At 48.3% G+C, this 16,310-nt stretch overlaps 9 protein-coding genes across 9 annotated transcripts; 5 read left to right on the forward strand and 4 right to left on the reverse strand.

Moving 5' to 3' along the window:
* Positions 1 to 116: 116 nt before the first annotated feature.
* N7446_013603 (uncharacterized protein) lies at positions 117 to 665 on the reverse strand (the record flags this gene model as incomplete). Its single annotated transcript, XM_058522343.1, has 2 exons — positions 117 to 520; positions 569 to 665. 2 exons carry the CDS (start codon positions 663 to 665, stop codon positions 117 to 119), a joined length of 501 nt encoding a protein of 166 aa, XP_058365820.1.
* Positions 666 to 760: 95 nt separating this feature from the next.
* N7446_013604 (alanine--tRNA ligase) lies at positions 761 to 4,078 on the forward strand (the record flags this gene model as incomplete). Its single annotated transcript, XM_058522344.1, has 6 exons — positions 761 to 965; positions 1,040 to 1,185; positions 1,252 to 1,278; positions 1,340 to 1,375; positions 1,430 to 3,838; positions 3,905 to 4,078. The coding sequence occupies 6 exons, from the start codon at positions 761 to 763 to the stop codon at positions 4,076 to 4,078; spliced, it is 2,997 nt and encodes a 998-aa protein (XP_058365821.1).
* A 209-nt stretch (positions 4,079 to 4,287) lies between these two features.
* cyp3 (putative peptidyl-prolyl cis-trans isomerase) lies at positions 4,288 to 4,949 on the reverse strand (the record flags this gene model as incomplete). The annotated part of the gene is made up of 4 exons (XM_058522345.1): positions 4,288 to 4,479; positions 4,527 to 4,664; positions 4,713 to 4,858; positions 4,907 to 4,949. The coding sequence occupies 4 exons, from the start codon at positions 4,947 to 4,949 to the stop codon at positions 4,288 to 4,290; spliced, it is 519 nt and encodes a 172-aa protein (XP_058365822.1).
* Positions 4,950 to 5,594: 645 nt separating this feature from the next.
* On the forward strand, positions 5,595 to 6,960 carry N7446_013606 (E3 ubiquitin-protein ligase RNF103; the record flags this gene model as incomplete). The annotated part of the gene is made up of 2 exons (XM_058522346.1): positions 5,595 to 5,743; positions 5,811 to 6,960. 2 exons carry the CDS (start codon positions 5,595 to 5,597, stop codon positions 6,958 to 6,960), a joined length of 1,299 nt encoding a protein of 432 aa, XP_058365823.1.
* Positions 6,961 to 7,530: 570 nt separating this feature from the next.
* On the reverse strand, positions 7,531 to 8,956 carry N7446_013607 (DUF3844 domain-containing protein; the record flags this gene model as incomplete). Its single annotated transcript, XM_058522347.1, has 4 exons — positions 7,531 to 8,112; positions 8,167 to 8,307; positions 8,373 to 8,554; positions 8,623 to 8,956. The coding sequence occupies 4 exons, from the start codon at positions 8,954 to 8,956 to the stop codon at positions 7,531 to 7,533; spliced, it is 1,239 nt and encodes a 412-aa protein (XP_058365824.1).
* Positions 8,957 to 9,433: 477 nt separating this feature from the next.
* N7446_013608 (uncharacterized protein) lies at positions 9,434 to 10,823 on the forward strand (the record flags this gene model as incomplete). The annotated part of the gene is made up of 4 exons (XM_058522348.1): positions 9,434 to 9,570; positions 9,644 to 9,957; positions 10,007 to 10,142; positions 10,193 to 10,823. 4 exons carry the CDS (start codon positions 9,434 to 9,436, stop codon positions 10,821 to 10,823), a joined length of 1,218 nt encoding a protein of 405 aa, XP_058365825.1.
* Positions 10,824 to 11,093: 270 nt separating this feature from the next.
* Positions 11,094 to 11,930, forward strand: N7446_013609 (DsbA family protein; the record flags this gene model as incomplete). Its single annotated transcript, XM_058522349.1, has 5 exons — positions 11,094 to 11,169; positions 11,225 to 11,244; positions 11,297 to 11,695; positions 11,754 to 11,801; positions 11,853 to 11,930. The coding sequence occupies 5 exons, from the start codon at positions 11,094 to 11,096 to the stop codon at positions 11,928 to 11,930; spliced, it is 621 nt and encodes a 206-aa protein (XP_058365826.1).
* Positions 11,931 to 12,191: 261 nt separating this feature from the next.
* On the reverse strand, positions 12,192 to 13,240 carry N7446_013610 (cyclin-dependent protein kinase regulatory subunit CKS1; the record flags this gene model as incomplete). Its single annotated transcript, XM_058522350.1, has 6 exons — positions 12,192 to 12,228; positions 12,279 to 12,337; positions 12,391 to 12,535; positions 12,590 to 12,738; positions 12,810 to 13,033; positions 13,222 to 13,240. 6 exons carry the CDS (start codon positions 13,238 to 13,240, stop codon positions 12,192 to 12,194), a joined length of 633 nt encoding a protein of 210 aa, XP_058365827.1.
* Positions 13,241 to 13,403: 163 nt separating this feature from the next.
* N7446_013611 (bromodomain-containing protein) lies at positions 13,404 to 15,363 on the forward strand (the record flags this gene model as incomplete). Its single annotated transcript, XM_058522351.1, has 6 exons — positions 13,404 to 13,478; positions 13,670 to 13,857; positions 13,913 to 14,174; positions 14,240 to 14,756; positions 14,843 to 14,911; positions 14,963 to 15,363. 6 exons carry the CDS (start codon positions 13,404 to 13,406, stop codon positions 15,361 to 15,363), a joined length of 1,512 nt encoding a protein of 503 aa, XP_058365828.1.
* Between the last annotated feature and the right edge of the window lie 947 nt (positions 15,364 to 16,310).

Consider the following 16,310-nt stretch of genomic DNA (forward strand, 5'->3'; position numbering starts at 1 on the left):
TGAGGGAGTACGAGAATAATTATCTGGAAATATGGAACTGTATTAACTGTAGAAATGTATATATTAAATTAATGTTCAATGTATCATGTATATGTACACCTCCTCCATGCTATCCGCTAAATTTCATCAATATCCATAGGATCACATATATCATTCAAGTCGTCTTCGCCCTTCTGATTCGGACTCTGACTCTGACTCGCACTTGCATTCGCACTCTCCGCTCTCGCTCGTTTCCGGGATTCCAGTATCGCTTTTCGTATATTGTCCTTATCCTTGGGCACTGTAAGGGAAGCCGGTTCTGTGTAGAGAACCAGTTCTTTTCCCGATTGCTGGGAAGATAAAACCGAGGCAGGCACCGAAAGCAACTTTGTAGCAAGAGGCGAGAATATAAGCCCATCGGGGGAATCACCTTCGAGTTCTTGATCCAGGTTGTGGATGTAGGTCGTATGTTGAGTGTCATCCAACAGCATCATATCTTCCTTCCCTTCCCCTTTGGCCCGAGCGGAGATTGGCACGCTATCTAGGAATGCGTCAACTTTGACCCCTTGGAAATTGTTCCTCAACTCACCTATTCGCAAGCATCCGAATTTCTTTGTTAACGGTTGCGCGCCATCGGGATCACCTTGGGCCGGGCGCTTCTTCCCGTGGCCTTGGATTTCCTCCATCCAGGAAAAAGAAGAGAAATCAACTTCCTCGGATCTAAGGCGTACACAGTACACAGTACACAGGTCCGGGGGTCATTCTTGAAGGATCTCGCTCAATGCGGGTTTCTGGGATGGTGAGGAACGGGGAGGCTTTGACTCATCTCTTTCGAAACCACCCCAGAACCTTCTACCCTCGTTTTGTTCACTCCTTGTCAACCAACCCACCTACAGTCAAAATGACTTCCGTTGGTTCTGAATGGACCGCTCTGCGAGTCCGAGAAACCTTCTTGGATTATTTCAAGCAAAATGGTCATACCTTTGGTAGGAGCCGCCCGCGATTCTTTTTTCTCATACCCCTCCACCCCGCCACATAGACTGACTGGAATGGCACATAGTACCTTCGTCCCCCGTCGCTCCTCTCTCGGATCCGACTCTCCTATTTACAAATGCGGGCATGAACCAGTTCAAGTCCATCTTCCTGGGTACCGTTGACCCATCCTCGGACTTTGGAAAGCTGAAGCGCGCCGCAAACTCGCAAAAGGTATTGAAGCTTTGCCGGGGAACTGAAACCCCAAAATGGAGAGCTATTGCTGATCTTGATAATTAGTGTCTTCGTGCTGGTGGTAAACATAATGTTCGTTTGTCCCTGGATCAATTCATAGAGGGGCGTCAGTATACTGACTAGTCTTGTGCAGGATCTGGATGATGTGGGCAAGGACAGCTATCATCATGTGAGCTTCCAGAATACCATATCTACCCAAAGGAACACTGACTCAACGCTCTAGACCTTCTTTGAAATGCTCGGCAACTGGAGTTTCGGCGATTACTTCAAGAAAGAAGCAATTACATACTCCTGGACTCTTCTGACAAAAGTCTATGGACTGAACCCCGATCGTCTCTATGTCACATACTTCGAGGGCAACGAAGCGGGTGGGTTGGAACCGGACCTGGAGGCCAAAGAGTTGTGGAAATCCGTCGGTGTTCCCGAATCCCACATTCTTCCCGGCGATATGAAAGACAACTTCTGGGAAATGGGTGACCAAGGCCCTTGTGGACCTTGCAGTGAAGTCCATTACGATCGGATCGGCGGGCGTAATGCTGCCCACCTTGTCAACCAAGACGACCCGAATGTGCTCGAGATCTGGAACAACGTTTTTATCCAGTACAACCGCGAGCCTGATAGCTCCCTGCGATCTCTTCCCAACAAACATGTTGACACTGGAATGGGTTTCGAGAGACTGGTGTCTATACTCCAGGACAAATCTTCCAACTATGATACAGATGTTTTTACTCCCATCTTCCAGGCTATTCAAACTGTCACCGGAGCCCGCGAATACCGCGGCAACTTTGGTGCTGACGACCCTGACGGTATTGACACTGCCTACCGTGTTGTTGCAGACCACGTGCGAACCTTGATGTTTGCTATCTCGGATGGTGTTATCCCCAACAACGAGGGCCGTGGATATGTTATTCGTCGTGTACTGCGTCGAGGCGCTCGGTATGCCCGCAAGTACTTCCAGGTTGATATTGGAAACTTTTTTGCCAAATTGGTCCCGACCGTTGTGGATCAATTGGGTGATATGTTCCCTGAACTCAAGCGCAAGCAACAAGATGTTATTGAAATCTTGGACGAGGAAGAGTTGTCATTTGCTAAAACCCTGGACCGAGGTGAGCGACAGTTTGAGCAGTATGCCCAGCAAGCTAAGGTCAAGGGTACCGACAAGCTCCATGGTGCCGATGTTTGGAGACTGTACGATACCTTCGGATTCCCTGTTGACCTGACTCGCATCATGGCCGAGGAGCGTGGCCTTCGTATTGATGATGTCGAGTTTGAAGAAGCCCGCTTGAAGGCGAAGGAGGCTAGCAAAGGCCAAAAGAAGGCCGCCGAAACCACCGTCAAGCTTGATGTCCACGACCTAGGGAAGCTGGAAAAGATGAATGACGTCCAAAAGACAGATGACTCTGCCAAATTCGGCCGAGGCAATATCACTGCTCATGTCAAGGCCATCTACCATGCTAAGAGTTTCCATAACAACACTGACAATGTCCCCGACGGAGCGCAGCTTGGTGTTATTCTCGACTGTACAAACTTCTACGCCGAGCAGGGTGGCCAGGAGAATGACACCGGTAAAATCATCATTGATGGACAAGCGGAGCTTGAGGTTGGCGATGTCCAGTCCTATGCCGGATACGTTCTGCACACTGGCTTTATGAAATACGGGTCATTCGCCGTTGGCGATTCTGTTATTTGCGAATACGATGAGCTCCGGCGCTGGCCCATCCGAAACAACCACACCGGCACCCACATCCTGAACTTCGCTCTGAAGGAGATTCTAGGCGATGGCGTGGACCAGAAGGGCTCCCTTGTGGCCCCTGAAAAGCTTCGCTTCGACTTTTCCCACAAGAGCGCAATTTCCGACGCCGAGCTTGAGAAGATTGAGGCAAAGGCGACTGAATACATTCGACAGAATTGCTCTGTCTACTCCAAAGATATTCCTCTCGCTACTGCTCAGGAGATCTCAGGTGTCAGAGCTGTGTTCGGTGAGACTTACCCTGATCCTGTTCGTGTTGTCTCTGTTGGTGTGGAATTGGAAGAGATTCTACAGAACGTCAAGGATCCACGCTGGCAGGGAGTCAGCATTGAGTTCTGCGGTGGAACCCATGTCCAGAAAACCGGTGATATCAAGGATTTGGTCATCCTGGAGGAGAGCGGTATTGCGAAGGGCATTCGCCGAATTATCGCCGTCACTGGAGAAGAGGCCCACGAGGTGCAGCGTGTTGCCCAAGACTTTGGGAAACGCCTTGACCGGTTGAATGCATTGCCTCTGGGTTCCGAAAAGGAGCAAGAGGCCAAGCAGGTTCAGGTCGACCTCAACCAGCTTTCAATTTCTGCCGTCGAGAAGGCCAAGTTCAGAGAACGCTTTGCCAAAATCAATAAGCAGGTTCTCGATGGCCAAAAGGCCCAACAAAAACTGGAATCCAAGAAGGCAGTCGACACCATCACTTCCTACTTTGAGGCCCCAGAAAACAAAGACAAGTCGTGGCTTGTGATCCAGCTTCCAATCTCGGCCAACGCAAAGGCTGTGAGCGAGTCTCTCAACCATGTCAAGTCGAAGCTGCAAGGCAAGAGTGTCTATCTCTTGGCGGCAGACTCTGAGCAAGGTCGGGTTTCACACGGCTGTTATATCTCCCAGGTGAGTAGTAAAAGCACAGCTCTCCGCGACAATCTTACGCTCGTTCAAGTACTGATTTGCACCTAGGATCTGAGCACCCAAGGTGCTTCGGCGAGCGATTGGGCAGCCGTTGTTTCTGGTGCCGTGGGAGGAAAGGCAGGTGGGAAGGGTCCCACTTCTATTGGAAACGGTACAAACTCAGACAAGGTTGAGGAGGCGATCGCGCTGGCTTCGGATTATCTGAGCAAGTTCAAGCTCTAGTCCGAGTGCAGATGGGATTCGATCGTATGAAGGCGTGCAGACTATGAAATGTCGAAAAGTCTACTTACTAGCACCGGAAATTGACATCTTTTCATGATTCTTCTAACAATGATACGTCTGTGGCCTGGTTCTAGAAGGTTGTTTCAATTGCAGGTAATAATAGTATACAGCTGTCTTGTAGCATCAACACGGTGCTTCTTTCTCGTTTCTCACATCTCTCCGCATTGCACAATCGTTACATCTTGGTTGGGCTTTTCCTTGCTGGTACGAGTGTTTTCGATCATATGAATAATCTCCATCCCGTCAATCACTTGGCCAAAGACCACATGCTTGTTGTTCAAGAATGGTGTGGCTGTAGTCGTGATAAAGAACTGGCAGCCATTGGTGTTGGGGCCCGAATTCTACTATTCTCAGTGAATACTCTGGAGAAAGCCAGGAAATGACTTACTGCCATGCTTAATAGACCAGCCCGGTCATGGGTAAGAGTGAAGTTTTCATCGGCGAACTTCGAGGTGCCGTAGATGGTGCAGGACCCAGTTCCATCGCCATTGATGAAATCCCCTCCCTGGATCATGAAGTCTTTGATCTATAGAACTTAGTTTGGAGTCTGTGAGACACGATTTTCAACACATACCACTCGGTGAAATTTGCTTCCCTTGTAGCCTTGGGGTTGTCCCTTGGGGGTTTTGCTTTCCCCAGTGCAAAACTGTCGGAAATTCTCTGCTGTTCGCGGGGTGACATTTGCAAACAATTCGATTTTCACTCGCCCAAGGGATTCGCCTAGAATATGTTAGTATCAAGGACTAGGACAAAGAAGGGGCAACTTACCCCCAAGGGCAATATCAAAGAAAACCACTGGGTTTGATTCCATGGCGAAGGTTGGAAGGGGTGAAGAAAGGAGGTTTTGGCTTTCAACTAGGGAGGTTCGACAATGTAACAATATAACTACTTCAGAGTATACAAAGGATGATTTAGTCAGGGATACAGTTGCCTTGCCTCACAGTCTCATCCCCTCTCAAAGCTTTATGTACTTGGTACCTCTGTAGCAGCGCTGGCATCATACTAATCAGAGGTACCAGCGACAAAGCAGTCCCGTGACCCAATCTCAGTGATCCGCATGCATCCATTACGAGGTCTCCTCTCGCCATCCTTCCTCTCCTCATCTCTCTTGCCTTTGGGGGTTTACTTCAGGGGGTGATATGTTAAGGCATTCACTTTCTCTTCCCAGGAAGTTCTGTGGGTGTATTGCTTACGGTCGATCTTCCATGGGCTGTCTTCAATTTTAGTTACCAAGTACGCTCATGGTAACCTTTCAAATCTTTTATCACATACCTACACTTGAAGGTCGTTACACCTGGGTTCTGGTTTAAAAAAAAAAAAAAAAAAAAAAAAAAAGAAAGAAAGGCCAACCCACGGGACCATCTCGTACGAGGCATGAAGATTTGACTTGGGGGCAACTGAACTCCAGTGAAACTACTCGATCCAGATCGTGTGATTCTTCTTATCGCTGATCGCAATGTCTGCAACAACGACATCGGCTTCGGTCAGCGCAGCTACTACCACTGCTGGCAACAGCGGGGGAGGTTCAGGTTCGAACAATGCTACAAGCTCACCTTTGCTGTTCTTTGTCGCTCTCGGCTTCGGCGTCGTCTTCACAAATCTATGGTATGTTGCTTCCATTCCCCCCTTGCCTAAGCTTTCTGCGTATTCTGGAATCTGACTGTCATTGCAGGATCATCGTTGGCGTCAAGTACTGCTTTCGATATAACCAACGAAACCGTCAGCTACGCAGTGAAGAAGCCGGAGAACCTATAGATCTAGCCACAATGCCTCGGGCTCATCGCCGAAGGAGGGAGAAAAAGCTGATGACAATGGACGAGGTAAACGAACGGTTTCCACTGGTCAAATACAAAGTGTGGAGGTCATCTCGCGCAAACCAAGGTCTTTCCACAGAAGGAGGCATAACAGCACCAAACAGCAGGCCTCAGAGCCTGAAAGATGGAAATGAGATTGTGAAAACATCGGTTGATATTTCCACACCTGCAGTATCGCCATCCGAGGTCCATGAACGTCCGTATTCCAACACAGCACAAACGATTTCCCAAGATTTGCATGTTGGTTGTCCAGCACAGTCCCCGGACGAAAAGATACCCACGGTATCAAGAATGTCTTCGACCGAACAGGGCACTGGTGCGAACGAAGAGGAGCGTACTTTGGCCAACGATAGCGTTCACACGGACATTGAAGACGAAGATGATGGCGATCACATCCAGAAAGCCGTTCCTACTGATCTTTTGCCCAATCCTGGCGATTCTTGCGCCATTTGCCTGGACATCATTGAGGACGATGATGACATCCGGGGACTTACATGCGGACATGCTTTCCATGCCTCGTGTGTTGACCCTTGGTTGACGAGTAGAAGAGCTTGTTGTCCTCTGTGCAAAGCCGATTACTATGTTCCTAAGCCCCGTGCGCAGACGGAGACACAGTCCGGCACAGATCGACACGGACATCGTATCGCCTCCATCCGCGCGGATGCAATTCTCAGACCTCCTCGGGCTGCCCGCAATCGAAGTCGGGAAAATGGGTTCCGTGTACATATGATCTTACCGGGTCGAATGTTCCAAACGACCTCACAGGAACGAGAGGGATTCCCGCTTCGAGAACCACGTGCGCAGCGCAGTCGCGATGAGTTCTGGGGATCAGAACATCCAAATCAGTCTTCCTGGCCGCGGTTTGTCCCAACTCGTCTCCGTCAACTTTCCTCCCGCTTTTCCTCTTCTAGAGATCCTCATCCGCCACCCGAAGTTGAACCTTCATCTGCTGAGGCTATATCTTCGGATCGGCGTACACCTGGCCAAGTGGAAGCCGGTACCACATGATATTCAACTTGCCTTCTTTTTTCATACTTCACACCTGATTCATGCACGAAATACCTTTTTTTGTGTTCTTTAACTTATGCTGAAACCACATCTGGAATGTTGGTTGGGACTTTCACTGTTTATGACATGATATGTGTAATTATCTACTGGCGGGGAACTAGGACTGGGGCGTACACTTCTCGTGATCTTTGTGTGCGGACATCAATTTTTCGCTTTATCCCTCGACATATTCCATCCTAATATGACATTTCTACGTAGCGCCATCAACATCTACTGCTTCTGTGCTAAATCTTGGTCCATGCAACAAGTGATTTGAGTTGTATTGTTGCAATATTCTCCCAGAGGTTGCGCAACGGATGCGTGGGATGTAGTCAAATAATTGTGGACAGCACAACAATCACAGGTGAGCTTGACGGTATCTTTTTTGACAATTTCTTTTGATATACGTTTGGTCTTAACTAGCTTAAATCAAGACAAATCTGAACTGAACTTGGGACATAATAGCACACATAATGCAACGCATTGGCCTCGGAATGAAATAACCCCTAGGGCATCCATGTTTCAACGTCCTCACATCTGCGTCTTGGGAGCCCCTACACCAGCGCTAATGACGCTGGGCAGTTCCTGCGAGCCCATGCTAAAGAGCATTCCAATAGCACTGCCGACCAGCACAATGGCTAGAAGACTGACACCCGCAACAAGAAAGAACGGTGAGCTGATATCTCTCTTTTGGCAAGCCGAGCCACCCCACTGGACTGTTTTGGTAGTGCCATCACTGTTCCTAATGACACTTTGTTGACATTGGCACGCATAACAGTTGCCAGTGGTTCCTTCAACGCCTGAACCATACTTCAAGTAACAAGAGCCGTGTCCAGAACAATTGTTGGTGGCTTCGGCACATGATGAATTTGAAGCGTGACAGACAGGTGCCAGGGTTGACTGTAACGGTTGTGTAGACCGTTTGAATGTATCCTGCTTTGCTATGGATCCAGATTGCTGGTTCACATCCTGGCGGCTAAGTGGCTTTGACTGGAGGCCACGAGGTAGAATGATAGCTGTGATTTCGCGCTCACCGGTTGACGAAGTCTGGGCCAGTTGGCGAATCAACGACTGCAGAGTTTTACTCGCAAGAAGGGAGTCACCCGAATCGGTCTATGGTTGATACAATCAGATTGCGCTCTCAGTGGTTTGGGGGAGACTAAATACCTTGAAAGAAAGCTTCAAAGCCGAGTTCTCTTGACTCTTACTTGCCCAAGTTTCCACTGAGTCAACAAGTTTAAGGAAATCCTGGTTAAGAAGTTCGGAATCGCGGGCCAAAGGATCCTTGGACAGGCACTCTCTGGCGGTCTAGTGGAAAAGGGTCCCAAAATTAGCAGGGGGTCATAAAAAAACTTTGATAGCGACGAGACTACCTGGGGTTTGACTGATGTAGATTTGCTGGCATCATTATCGTAGTATGCGCAGTATTGACCACGGTCAGCTGTCACGGTGGGTGTGCTTTCGATGAATGATCCCATGAGATCCGCCCCCATGAATGTCGTGGATATTTGAGGGACAAAGATGTGGTTTGGTTGTACTTTGTGCAGAGTCATGGCTGAAAAGACAGAGAAAGGGTGTTAGCTAGTAATCTTCATGTGTGTCAACTTCCACCTGGACACTTACCAACTCGTTCATCCACCCCTTCTAGAATAAATACACTTCTTCCAGGGGCTTCATCGCTGCTAGATCCTCCAAATAGAGTAAAATCGGCTTTAGCAAACTGATTCAGGCGATGCACGGTGTCTGTATCCACCATTCCAAGGACTGATGCGACAGACGACTTCATGCGGAGCTCCAAGACAAGTTGAGCCTCTTCTTCAGTCAGTCTTTGCTGCTTAGCATTGGCATTGTTGATTCCTGAGGATCTCGGTGAGAGACTGAAAATTGAAGCTTCCAGAGCATTCGCCTGCAATGCACCTGTTAATGCCAGGGCAAGAAAGGTAGATAGCCAGCGCATCTCGAGTAAAGGAGGCTGGGGGTTAAAAGATGACTATTGTGGCAGGCGTGGCGATAGCCACATCAAGATGTCCCTCTCAAAAATTGATTCGCCTTCGTTGTATAACCGTAGCCAAAAGAAGACGGACAAGGATAGAAGACCGTTAGCTGGTCGAAGACTGGCCCTCCGATAAGATATCACGTGGTCTCACGTCAATAATACTTCGTTTTAATGTTGTTTATGTCTATGTATTTGGTTACATCTTGTGTTCAACCTTGTTTATTTTAAAGCATCGTGTACATGAAGGGACAATACATGTATACATGAGCTGGCACACCTGGGCACCTCCGCTGGTGACTCTGTGAATGTTAGTTACATAAGCCACCGATCCTACGCCGTGGAAACTCGCAGCGCATCAACGAGAAAATCCAACTCTTCCTTCTTTTGAGACTGAGATGATTCTCGAGTGACAATCCTTCTAGGGATTGGCTGTTCCCAATGCTCCGGCTCAGGTATCTGTTTCGAAACCCTCAAGCGCGCCCATCTTTCTTTCGCTTCCGATCTCGTCATGCCCATCCCAACTTCTTAACATCACCGAGTGTCCAGCATGTGAGGTTCAGGCGGCCTTGGATCAGGTGAGTAACGGCTTGTCTTTATCCCGAGATTGGTTGAAACTCCTTTGAGTCATACTGATACAGAAATCCCCAGGTCGTTTATCTCAAAATGTCTGCTATATGGCACCGCATTTCACTTATGGACCACATTCGTACTAGTCCGATTCGACGATGACACCGACGATACAGACTCATCCGCTGTTCCCGACCCGACAGATGCTGCTCCGCGTGACACCTCTCAGGGAAGTGGCAACAAAAGCGGAAAAGAAGTTGAAGATGAGGACGCGCTATTCATACCGCTCGCCTGGTCCAGATTACAGACAGGCGAGCTATACAGTACGTCTGATCCAGAATGGCAAGCGTTTGTCAAGATATCCAAAGATCGAAAGAAGCTTCAAAAATTAAGAGGTAAGGAATTCGTCTCAGTCCAATCATTCTCATTGGCTTACAGGTCCAGATGAACTCGCCACGATTGTCCTAGAGGGTGCAGAAAGTCAGATGTCGCAAATACTTGGAGGACCTCTCTCCATCACAGGGTTCTGGCTTGTTCACCAGTTTCCAAACCGTGCCCCTCCTGGATATGTGCGGTCAGGGTATGTATTCGCGACACCCGACGAGTGGATCAGTTACTGATGGTGGCCAGACTCGAGATCGCACATGACAGCGTATCGTGGGTCACTAAGCCAATGGACCCCGATGTGGGTGACAAGCTACAAATATTCATGAAACCAGTCCATATGGTACTTGCAATCAGAGATGCATATCTGGTGCTATTGTTACGACAACTGGATCGCCTAAGGAAACCAAAGGGAGAACCGCTGGATGCGTTGGATTTCTTAAGTGACCCGTCCGCCACGCCTGGTCGTGACACAGGAAACTGGATCGGTCAACAGGAAGAATCCAACATCCAACCACCCATGACCGACGGACTCAAAGAAAATATGCCACCCAACACCGAAAATTCCAATTATCATCCATCATCACTCATATCTCTATTACAGCGGTTGCCGTTACCTGATCTCAGCCCGGGATCAGATTTGCATTTGGCATCAAAGGCATTCAACTTGCGGCTAAACAATGAGCGGTCTCGGGCCCCAGGGTCTGCTCGTCGGGGTGCTTTCTTTGTTGCAGGCCCAGTTGGGCTAAAAGGACCCAATGGGTTTTGTAGATTCGAGGTGCGAGGCGAGTATGATCCAGCCAAACGCCAATGGCGAGCAGTGGAGATGACTCTGAAGGATCTAAATATGAGGAGACAGAGAGCACTTGGAAGTTAAGCGACATGTATCGAAGGCGACGTGTATCGAAAGGACATGTATCGAAGACACGCCGAAGCAAGGCGGAGCAAGTTCACTGCTAAAAACGTCTCATGTCGCTGATAGTCGCCAGCGCTAGATACCATGTACATATTTAACAAAATCAAGATGGCAAATATCTTAATTGTACAGCTGCCTTTTGACGTTGAGGGATGACGTGTGGAGGGGTTTATAAACGACAGCCCCTCATTCCTTATGTCTTCACTTTCCATCCATCTCATATTCGACATCATGTCTGTGCCTCCTAATTTTGCTGGGCTCAAGCTACCTGGTGCATCTCAAGAGACACCACACACTCTTGAAATGTGTATGTCCTCTTAGGGTTCTAGTTACAGGCAAACCAGCTGACTATCAACATCTAGATCTTGACTATGTCTGTCCTGTCAGTAAATTACGCAGATGGGTTGGGGTCACCTTCACTGATGTTGCTCTAGTTCTCGGCCAAGATGTTCAATACATTCTACACGCTCGAGCCAATGATCACTCAGCGCTATGGTTCTCGGCTTCGGGTTATATTTCGGCAGCATATACAACCGTGGCACCCATCGTCCACGTTGACTCATGAGGCCGGAGCAGCCATCCTTAGAGTCGCCCCTGAGAGATTCTGGGATTACAGTGCTGCATTGTTCAAGCACCAAGCCGATTTCTTCGATATCAGCGTGGTGCATGAAACGCGCAACGAAACTTACGAGCGATTGGCAAATATTGCAGGCACTGTGGGGGTGGACGAAAAGAAAGTACTTGATTTGCTAACCATTAGCGAAACACCCGGTGACGATGGGCAATTGAACGTTGGCAACCAAGTGACCAACGATATCAAGTGGATGGTCAAGGTAAAGCATCTGTCTTGTTGCCCACTGGGATTATTTGTTTTCCTCTAACACCGCCAAGGCGGATCGAGTAGTGGGAGTCCATGTTTCGCCCACAATTTTCTTCAATGTAAGGCCGCTCGACAGAATGATTATGCTCAATATGCTGACACAGAACCAGGGAGTAGAGGAACGTGGCATCAGTAGCAGCTTCACCGCTGCCCAGTGGGAAGAATGGCTGGCCAAAAACGTAATTTGAGGGCGCTGGATGGGCCATAGCGTCTGCGGCGAGAAACAGGCTGGTACTTGGTGGATAGCATAGAAAACCAGAATCTAGCGTTCCAATGAAGTGGTGGAAAAGGAGAAAATGAAATGTTGTCTCATTCCAGAACTTCAATTACGAAGCTTTTGTGGATCCTAGTAAGCATACTGCGAATGCATTTTTCCATACCATAAACGACCCCACAGTTATGTCTTCTCAAGGTTTCAAATGTCCCAGGTAACGCCAACAACCAGTAACTTATTGTTGGAGAGGAGGTTGATAGTTGAGAGGGCGTCTATAAACGAGTCAATGACAGGCTCAAAAGCACAATTAGAAAGTACCAACTTGAACAATAAGATATGAGGTTCTGGTTCATGCACCTCGTAATGCTCCCAGCCCAAACTCTAGGCGCATGTTGTTAGCCTCCACACACGCCCTCTGGCCGTATCCAACCCACCTGTGTGATACCCAATGCGCGCCATTCCTCCTCCCAAAGCAATTTCAAAGTCCCCTTGGAGCTGTCAAAGTAGTCCGTGGGGATTTTCTTAAGCATGTTCTTCGGAAGCTGGACATGGCGGTATTCAAATTTGTCGTCATTGTACCTAGGTGGCAGGGTCAATGCGGAATATTCTGTCTCCCGTGGACAATACGCTTACCTGGCCGAATAATGAATTGAGTCCACAAATTCATCTAGTTTCTCGCGCTCGGACTCTAAGAGGAGACGCGGCTTCTTGTTGCGTCTAGCTGGGTCGATGTCCATTGGAAAAGCGGAGCAGATAGAATTTTGGTGGCTGGATAAGATCAGCTATATGCATCATCAATACCTTAGTCAAGCAACCAAGTATATGGAGGGGGCGGTTTGGTTCAGCAACTTACAATTTGGATAATGCTCGCATGTAGCGGCAACTGAACTGGCAGGGGGTGCTTTGGAGAGGGTGGCCCTGGTGGATAGAATGGCAGTTGAGGGGGTCCCAGGGGTGAAATGACAAGGACGCGACGTGGAGAGAAGGCGTGTAGAACAAGCACCGGACTGTTTTGCGGGACTTGGGAGAATAGTGGGGAATAAGTGCCTGAGGTGTTTGTCCCGCCTTCACGTGATCCTGTATCAAGTTTGTTTATGTTGAGGTCAGACCAAGTCAACTCATATTATAATGAATGTCTTCATGTAGAGGCAAATTTATTTTGGCCTTGTGTTTAATTGAATAGATGTGCTCAAATACGCTCAATTACAACTCAATACCTCTAGATACGGCTAAATACTGCTGCATACTGCTGGATACCACCTTACTAAGCCGGGATGATCCCATCAGACGCGTCTACACGAGTTCAGGAATCCATGTCAATGACTCCCCTTGTATCATATCTCTCCTTGTAACTCTCTCATAAGCGTGTCTTTGGTTCTCTCCTCCGTCACTGCCATGTTCAGTGTGTGACACCTTACCACTTGCAACGCTATCATAGTAATCCGAAATGAGCTCCAAACGGCGATCAGCTGCTGCAGCTTCACCAGATGTGAGGCGCGTATCAAAGCGCCGAAAGATATCTGTAAGTTTCTGCTTTACCACGCTGTCGACTATTTGTTGGCAAATGTGAAACACACCACGCAGTATGGCAAAATGGATTGGTAGTACCCAAGTGTCCGTGGGCTATCATATTGCTATTGACTACGCGCACTCATTCAACCCCCTTGCCTCGTGTGTTTGGATTGCTAATTGAGGCTATCTGGCGAACAACAGGATGATGATCTGACCGGTGCTGAAGATACTAATCGCGCACTGTCGCATTTGGATTCAGATCCACCATCTGCTGAAGAGGATGAAACCCCGGGGTCGCAGGCCGAGTCTGAGGTTAGTTTTGAGGGCGATAGCCTTCAAACTGCGCAGGACAAGATCATGTCAGAGTTAGCCCGGCTGAAAGATTCCGAGTAAGGAAAACTCCGTCATCCGATATGTCTGCGGACGCTGACTATCCTGAACTAGTGGCGAAGATGTCTCTTATCCTTTTATTGGAAAACCAGACCGAAATCTCTACAAGGATTATTACGAGATCATTCAACATCCCGTCTCCCTCCGGAGCATTCAGAAGAGAATCCGAGGCACAGACAGCAGAAAGAATTCATCAAAAACAACCGCCTATCCTACTTGGAAATCCTTTGAGGAGGAAGTCAGCTGTATATGGCAAAATGCAAGGGAGTACAATGAGGATGACAGCGACATTTCTGTTCTAGCAGGGATTCTGGAGGCAAGTCTACACCAGGACATATTCTTGCTACGTCCATCCTTTGCTCTCTACTAACACTCGGGTAGCGTCATTTCAAAGAACGGGTTGCGGAGGCCAAAAGGCTTGTACCGGACCCCGTTCAGGTAGATGGAAATCCCGAGACGCCTCGCATCAAATTGAAGATGGGCACAGTGGTGCCAGAACCGACGGCGCAGAGGCTATCCCTGAAACTCTCTAGGCAAGGCTCCGATATTGCATACAAAGACAATCATCAACCATCCAGTGTCGCGGTCCATGATGGATCTCTGAAACGCCAACGAGACCATATCAGGACTGAATCTGCAGGTCAAGATGTTAGCATGTCTCCTCGGACAAGGTCTTTTCGAAGAAATATGGAGAGCCCAGGATCAAGTGCAGCAACCACCCCAGCTAACTCAGAACAGCACCAGGGCTCCTTGGCGGGTGCACAAGATATGTCCAGTTCAGTCAAGAACGAGACTCCCATGGCGATAGCTCACATTGAGACTGGCACTTCACAAAGCTTCCCCGGTTTATTTGCCGAGGCTTCTGCAACGGAGATCGCTCAACATTCTTCAGGCTCAGGTAAATTGCTTTCGATGGCTATTTTGGCTATCTTGCAGAACCGCGGGCTTTGCTCGGCTTCTTCTACTATACTAACATCATCTTAGCTCATGTGCCCTTTCCGCAACCTCTTGGCGCATCCCCTATGGAGTCATTTTTGAGGCGACCAGGTCAAGGTTTGAGCCCCGCTGTGATTGGCATGGTTTTAAAAACTAATTGTGGTCCAGACGCGAGCACTTCTTTAATTCGAAATGTTCAAATTCTCTCACACGCCTCCCTCTCATTGCAGCATAGTTTCTGTCTAGACGTACCACCCTCTTCGCGACTTTCGCAGCAGAATATCACTGTCAACCTTCCTGCATCACACAATTTACTAACGGTCCGGCCTCGCTTAGCGGCCAGTACTGCCCAGCGGCAGGTAAAGATAGTCGCACTTGTGGGTCTGCGGCGACTTCACGCCTCTGGTGATGTGAATACACTTGCGTATGATGTTCGACTCCATCCTGGCATGACTAGGATTGATTTGGAAGCTATCGTTGGACCGGCTACGGGGGTTCCCAAGTCCGGGCCACCCGGCTCAGATGTCGACTACGAGCGTGTAACTATGTTTCTCAATCTGCTAAGGTGAGGGGCCAGCCTTTGGGTTGGGGCCTACTTGCTGAGCATGGAACCAGTACGGTGGTTACGGATGTTGTTCACTGGGGCTTTTGTGATAGGTTTTGATGTCTCTCTGGAGCGCTTGTATTGTAATTTGATTAGCCCTCTCGGGTCTATGTGTACCCCCGTCGTTGTGTATTCTATACGCCCTTGTGACATGTCATGCGTGACATGATCCTACGATGTGGGTTTTTCTGCTTCCTACGGCATTGCTACCTATGACCCCCGCTGTTGGCTAATCGTAATATACAACACCAAAGATACGTTGGACTTGCGGTTAGGCCATATCGTACAACTTATATACTAGTTCTGCCGAGTGTTATATGTCGCTTTGGTACATGGCTTTACTTTACGACTGTTGTCATATTTCGAATAAATATATAACCTAATAGAGGGTGGTGTATTGTGAGGTCACGCAGCAGTCTAGGTTTAGGTACGTAGGCGAGGTAGAAGCCCTAGTTATGCGTGTAGTACAATACGGTCAAATTATATAAAGTGACTAAACGCTAGTCCTTCCCAGGACTATCGATAATTATTTATATATAGATTAGCCTAATTCGCGGGCAGTAAGGTTCTAAGTCATCTATTCGTGCCTAAAGCTAGTTAACATCCATTAGTCAGTCAGTGGTCCTGATAAGAACTTATAGCTAGCGGGGCTTTTAAAATATGTTGCTATTACCTAGGATAATCCTTAGGTCCCACGGCCTCTAACCTATATCTAACTAATATCAGGAGTCCTTAGTATTACCTCTATCAGGGCCTCTGCCCAACTAAGGATGTTTACTCGGCCCAAGGCATGAGTGAATGCCTTGGGACGTACGATGAAAGGATAATCTAGGACTTTATGTAAAGAAGTAGGGTTCTAGTGTTTACAGGATAGAGCCTGTCAACTAGGTAAGATGAAGATGCCTGGAAGCG

Source organism: Penicillium canescens (assembly GCF_028828765.1).
Source record: "Penicillium canescens strain IBT 15451 chromosome Unknown utg000011l_segment0_segment0, whole genome shotgun sequence".
Taxonomy (NCBI): Eukaryota; Fungi; Ascomycota; class Eurotiomycetes; order Eurotiales; family Aspergillaceae; genus Penicillium; species Penicillium canescens.